This window comes from Palaemon carinicauda, chromosome 5, assembly GCF_036898095.1.
Source record: "Palaemon carinicauda isolate YSFRI2023 chromosome 5, ASM3689809v2, whole genome shotgun sequence".
Taxonomy (NCBI): Eukaryota; Metazoa; Arthropoda; class Malacostraca; order Decapoda; family Palaemonidae; genus Palaemon; species Palaemon carinicauda.
In genome coordinates, this window is record NC_090729.1 from 126,791,186 (window position 1) to 126,797,514 (window position 6,329).

The 6,329-nt window shown below is 37.8% G+C and overlaps 3 protein-coding genes across 3 annotated transcripts; all 3 read right to left on the reverse strand.

Moving 5' to 3' along the window:
• Positions 1–481: 481 nt before the first annotated feature.
• Positions 482–1,717, reverse strand: LOC137641126 (zinc finger protein 84-like). The gene has a single exon (XM_068373570.1). It carries the CDS (start codon positions 1,715–1,717, stop codon positions 482–484), a length of 1,236 nt encoding a protein of 411 aa, XP_068229671.1.
• A 513-nt stretch (positions 1,718–2,230) lies between these two features.
• Positions 2,231–3,437, reverse strand: LOC137641127 (uncharacterized). Its single transcript, XM_068373571.1, has 2 exons — positions 3,377–3,437; positions 2,231–3,195 (listed from the first exon to the last, which is right to left on the reverse strand). Exons 1-2 carry the CDS (start codon positions 3,435–3,437, stop codon positions 2,231–2,233), a joined length of 1,026 nt encoding a protein of 341 aa, XP_068229672.1.
• A 205-nt stretch (positions 3,438–3,642) lies between these two features.
• On the reverse strand, positions 3,643–4,443 carry LOC137641128 (uncharacterized). Its single transcript, XM_068373572.1, has one exon. It carries the CDS (start codon positions 4,441–4,443, stop codon positions 3,643–3,645), a length of 801 nt encoding a protein of 266 aa, XP_068229673.1.
• Positions 4,444–6,329: the final 1,886 nt, after the last annotated feature.

Sequence of the window (6,329 nt, forward strand, 5' to 3'; positions counted from 1 at the left end):
CCCAATTTCCTTTAATTACTTAAATCAGCTTTGTGAGTGAAGTGCAAGAAATACCACAACCATTTTCGTATGTTTATCCTATAATGAAGATTATGAGCATTTTATTGTATCTATACAACGTTTCTTTCTAGTTAGTAGATGTTATATAAAGGATTATATTCTTTTAAATTATTTACGGAGATTAGATAGAATACTTTCATTTAAACACTCTTTACGAGATAAAATCAACGAGTCTGTGTTCCTTGTATCTTTTAATTCTTTTTCTTTTTTAAATAATTCAGGCACCAATCATCAATAGTTAGAGGTTGCATGGTAATTGATTAAAAAGAACGTAAGGTATTTTTCTGTGAACATAATATTGCTATCCACATTCATATGTATTTTTCTTAAATATTCCATTTTCATATCTCCTCCCAACCACTGCACATCAGTCATTCTTCATAAAATATTCTTGGTTAGTTGATCATTTATTTCCAGAAAATTATTGATGCTTCTTGTTTCCATTGTCTTTATTTTTTGTCAGACGGCAGCAATGACTGTTTCCATCATCTTTATCTTTTGTCAGACGGCGACAATGACTGTTTCCATCATCTTTATCTTGTGTCATATGGCGACAATGACTGTTACCATTGTCTTTATCTTGTGTCTGACGGCGGCAATAACTGTTTCCATCGTCTTTATCTTGTGTCAGACGGCGGCATTGACTGTTTCCATCATCTTTATCTTGTGTCAGATGGCGCCAATGACTATAACCATTGTCTTTATCTTTTGTCAGATGATGGCAATGACTGTTTCCATCGTCTTTATCATGTGTCAGACAGCGGCAATGACTGTTTCCATCATCTTTATCTTGTGTCAGGTCGCGGCAATGACTGTTACCATTGTCTTTATCTTTTGTCAGACGGCGGCAATGACTGTTTCCATCGTCTTTATCATGTGTCAGACAGCGGCAATGACTGTTTCCATCATCTTTATCTTGTATCAGAAAGCGCCAATGACTGTTACCTTTGTCTTTATCTTTTGTCAGACGGCGGCAATGACTGTTTCCATCATCTTTATCTTGTGTCAGAATGCGACAATGACTGTTACCATTGTCTTTATCTTTTGTCAGACGGCGGCAATGACTGTTTCCATCGTCTTTATCGTGTGTGAGACGGCAGCATTGACTGTTTCCATCATCTTTATCTTGTGTCAGATGGCGCCAATGACTGTTACCATTGTCTTTATCTTGTGTCAGACGGCACCAATGACTGTTTCCATCGTCTTTATCTTGTGTCAGACGGCGGCATTGGCTGTTTTCATCATCTTTATCTTGTGTCAGATGGCGCCAATGAATGTTACCATTGTCTTTATCTTGTGTCAGACGGCGGCAATAACTGTTTCCATTGTCTTTATCTTGTGTCAGATGGTGGCATTGACTGTTTCCATTATCTTTATCTTGTGTCAGGTGACGGCAATGACTGTTACCATAGTCTTTATCTTTTGTCAGATGATGGCAATGACTGTTTCCATCATCTTTATCTTGTGTCAGACGGCGGCAATGACTGTTTCCATCATCTTTATCTTGTGTCAGATGACGCCAATGACTGTTACCATTGTCTTTATCTTTTGTCAGACGGCGGCAATGACTGTTTTCATCGTCTTTATCTTGGGTCAGACAGCGACAATGACTGTTTCTATTGTTATCTTGTGTCAGATGGCGGCAATAACTTTCCATTGTCTTTATCTTGTGTCAGATGGCGCCAATGACTGTTTCCATCATCTTTATTTTGTGTCAGACGGCGGCAATGACTGTTTCCATCATCTTTATCTTCTGTCAGACGATGGCAAGGACTGGTCCCATTGTCTTTACCTTGTGTCAGATGGCGTCAGTGACTGTTTCCATCGTCTTTATATTTTGTCAGACGGCGGCAATGACTGTTTCCATCGTTTTTATCTTGTGTCAGACGGCGACAATGACTGTTTCTATCGTCTTCATCTAGTGTCAGACGATGGAAATAACTATTTTTTATCGTTATTATCTTGCGTCAGACGGAGGCAGTGACTGTTTCCATCGTCTTTATCTTCTGTCAGACGGTGGCAATGACTTTCCATCGTCTTTATCTTGTGTCAGACGGCGGCAGTGACTGTTTCCATCGTCTTTATCTTGTGTCAGACGTCGGCAATGACGGTTTCCATCGTCTTTATCTTGTGTCAGACGGCGGCAATGACTGTTTCTATTGTCTTTATCTTATGTCAGACGGCAGCAATGACTGTTTTCATCGTCTTTATCTTGTGTCAGATGGCGGCAGTGACTGTTTCCATCGTCTTTATCTTGTGTCAGACGGCGCCAATGACTGTTTCCATCGCCTTTATCTTGTGTCAAACGAAGGCAATGACTGTTTCCATCGTCATTATCTTGTGTCAGACGGCACCAATGACTGTTTCCATTGTCTTTATCTTGTGTCAGACGGCGGCAATGACTGTTTCCATCGTCTTTATCTTGTGTCAAACGGCGGCAATGACTGTTTCCATTGTCTTTATCTTGTGTCAGATGGCGGCAATGACTGTTTTCATCTTCTTTATCTTGTGTCAGACGGCGGCAGTGACTGTTTCCATCGTCTTTATCTTCTGTCAGACGGCGCCAATGACTGTTTCCATCGCCTATATCTTGTGTCAAACGGCGGCAATGACTGTTTCCATCGTCATTATCTTGTGTCAGACGGCACCAATGACTGTTTCCATTGCCTTTATCTTGTGCCAGACGTCGGCAATGACTGTTTCCATCGTCTTTATCTTGTTTCAGACCGTAGCAATGACTGCTTCCATCGCCTTCATCTTGTGTCAGACGGCACCAATGACTGTTTCCATCATCTTTATCTTGTTTCAGACGGCGGCAATGACTGTTTCCATTGTCTTTATCTTGTGTCAAATGAAGGCAATGACTGTTTCCATCGTCTTTATCTTGTGTTAGATGGCACCAATGACTGTTTCCATTGCCTTTATCTTGTGTCAGACAGTGGCAATGACTGTTTCCATCGTCTTTATCTTGTTTCAGACGGTGGCAATGACTGTTTCCATCGCCTTTATCTTGTGTCAAATGGTGGCCATGACTGTTTCCATCATCTTTATTTTGTGTCAGACGGCAGCAATGACTGTTTCCATCATTTTTATCTTCTGTCAGACGGTGGCAATGACTGGTCCCATTGTCTTTACCTTGTGTCAGATGGCGTCAGTGACTGTTTCCATCGTCTTTATATTTTGTCAGACGGCGGCAATGACTGTTTCCATCGTTTTTATCTTGTGTCAGACGGCGACAATGACTGTTTCTATCGTCTTCATCTAGTGTCAGACGATGGAAATAACTGTTTTTTATCGTTATTATCTTGCGTCAGACGGAAGCAGTGACTGTTTCCATCGTCTTTATCTTCTGTCAGACGGTGGCAATGACTTTCCATCGTCTTTATCTTGTGTCAGACGGCGGCAGTGACTGTTTCCATCGTCTTTATCTTGTGTCAGACGTCGGCAATGACGGTTTCCATCGTCTTTATCTTGTGTCAGACGGCGGCAATGACTGTTTCTATTGTCTTTATCTTATGTCAGACGGCGGCAGTGACTGTTTTCATCGTCTTTATCTTGTGTCAGATGGCGGCAGTGACTGTTTCAATCGTCTTTATCTTGTGTCAGACGGCGCCAATGACTGTTTCCATCGCCTTTATCTTGTGTCAAACAAAGGCAATGACTGTTTCCATCGTCATTATCTTGTGTCAGACGGCACCAATGACTGTTTCCACTGCCTTTATCTTGTGTCAGACGGCGGCAATGACTGTTTCCATCGTCTTTATCTTGTGTCAAACGGCGGCAATGACTGTTTCCATTGTCTTTATCTTGTGTCAGATGGCGGCAATGACTGTTTTCATCTTCTTTATCTTGTGTCAGACGGCGGCAGTGACTGTTTCCATCGTCTTTATCTTCTGTCAGACGGCGCCAATGACTGTTTCCATCGCCTATATCTTGTGTCAAACGGCGGCAATGACTGTTTCCATCGTCATTATCTTGTTTCAGATGGCACCAATGACTGTTTCCATTGCCTTTATCTTGTGTCAGACGTCGGCAATGACTGTTTCCATCGTCTTTATCTTGTTTCAGACGGTAGGAATGACTGCTTCCATCGCCTTCATCTTGTGTCAGACGGCACCAATGACTGTTTCCATCATCTTTATCTTGTTTCAGACGGCGGCAATGACTGTTTCCATTGTCTTTATCTTGTGTCAAACGAAGGCAATGACTGTTTCCATCGTCTTTATCTTGTGTTAGATGGCACCAATGACTGTTTCCATTGCCTTTATCTTGTGTCAGACAGTGGCAATGACTGTTTCCATCGTCTTTATCTTGTTTCAGACGGTGGCAATGACTGTTTCCATCGCCTTTATCTTGTGTCAAATGGTGGCCATGACTTTCCATGTCTTTATCGTGTCAGACGGTTTCATGGAGTAGGGTGGGGGGCAGGAGTTCTGTCACCATAGCTCCATTTGAAGGCCACATAGGGATTCAGGACCACTTTTATTATCTTTCTCAGAATTTTCTTTTCATAGGAGTATACTATTAGTTTTTATTGAGATTCTCTAACGTCTCCTTCTAAATGGAACACATATACGCAGATATTGCCATATATATATATATATATATATATATATATATATATATATATATATATATATATATATATATATATATATATATATATATATATATATTTGTACATATGCATATATATATATATGTATATATACATATATATGCATATATACATATATATGCATATATACATATATATGCATATATATAAATATATATATATATATATATATATATATATATATATATATATATATATATATATATATATGTATATAAATGTGTGTGTGTGCGGATGTATCATGCTAGTGTGAAAGGTTCACTGTTTCTTTTCTCCATTTAGCTCTTGCCATCATTTACGGAAATTGTGCTTGATTATATAACAATAGTAAATTTATTCCTAATTGGAAAATCATGGTTGAAAACCGCTTAGTATAAGCTGTAGATCAAGGTAATAACTTTTTTTCACTCCATTTTTATCTTAGCAGAGGTTCGATAGTACTCTCTAAAGTATAAAGAAATCACTGATGATAATGAAACAATATTTCCTGGATACTATTAGCGTATTCGTATTTCATTCATAAATTGCAGTGTGTTTAGATTAGATAAACATTGTTATTTTGAAGTTTATATTACGCATTTTTCTTTTATCTATTAGAAATGCATCTTGACATTGAGAAACTTACTTTCTTGATTATTTGTGAAGTATACCCAGTGACATTTATCGTAATTATACCTAAAGCCCCACATATTTAACATACAACGAAAATAAATTTAGTGTTTAAGAGAAACTTACATTAATTTGTCATACTGTGCGTTATCCCAACATGGAAAAACGCTCCCGTATTTATTAAAACAGAAATTTGATTAGTCTTGGAATTATGCTTCTTTAAGGTTAATAATTTAGGACACGGGTAAGAGAGTGAAGTAAGATTTTTTTAGCTTCTACTTTTGCAATTCTAGAATAGGGAAATAAGTTTTGTCACTTGATATACCATTGTGTAAATAAGGTTATGTGTTATTACAAGATTTGAAAACACGATTGTGGATTTTTAAGGGACTTTTTACCGGCATTTTATCTAATTTTCTGGTTCTACTTAAATACGCCGAATTAGAGACGCCAAATGGGTTACTCCAAAACAGACCAAACCCAATAAATTAAAGGCATAAGAACTTTAGCTATATAATTTCTAATATTCAGTTTCGGTGAAGATATAAATTATCTACCGAACACTTTTAATCATGATCTGGAATATCTAATTCGATTATATGCTATTTTATATTAAGGCTTTTGCAGTTTTGGAACTATTTCTACTCACGCGTGAAAATCAATAAATACATCCTATAAGTGGAGGCTTTAAAATAATCGAACGTAGTCAAACGAACGTTCACATATTCACTGATCAATTATTTCTCTATTAACAATGTTTTTCGGCAAAGGACAATAGGTGACTTAGGGCCTATAGGAATGCCAGTATTTTCCTAATCTATTTTTATCGGAATTTGAAAATTTTCTTCCGGGGATCAAGAAGCATAATGAAGTAGAGTACAAAAGTATTTAGCTAAGAAAATTCATTTTATTTTAGGCTATGAAATGGTATTTTGTAATCATTTATGACTTTCCTCTCATGATTTTGCTGTACAAAGGCTCACTTTCCTGTACCATTCACTTTAAGGATTAATATTTTATAATTCTTTTAGTTCAAATGTGC

Bases quoted from the DNA above. Each gene is read 5' to 3' on its own strand.
- LOC137641126 (XM_068373570.1), bottom strand. From the start codon at position 1,717: ATGGAAAGTTATTGCCGCCATCTGACACAAGATAACAATAGAAACAGT.
- LOC137641127 (XM_068373571.1), bottom strand. From the start codon at position 3,437: ATGGAAAGTCATTGCCACCGTCTGACAGAAGATAAAGACGATGGAAAC. The intron at 3,196-3,376 runs GTCTGACGCAAG...ATCTGACACAAG, and splicing joins TGGAAACAGTCACTGCTTCC to GTAAAGACAATGGGACCAGT.
- LOC137641128 (XM_068373572.1), bottom strand. From the start codon at position 4,443: ATGGAAAGTCATGGCCACCATTTGACACAAGATAAAGGCGATGGAAAC.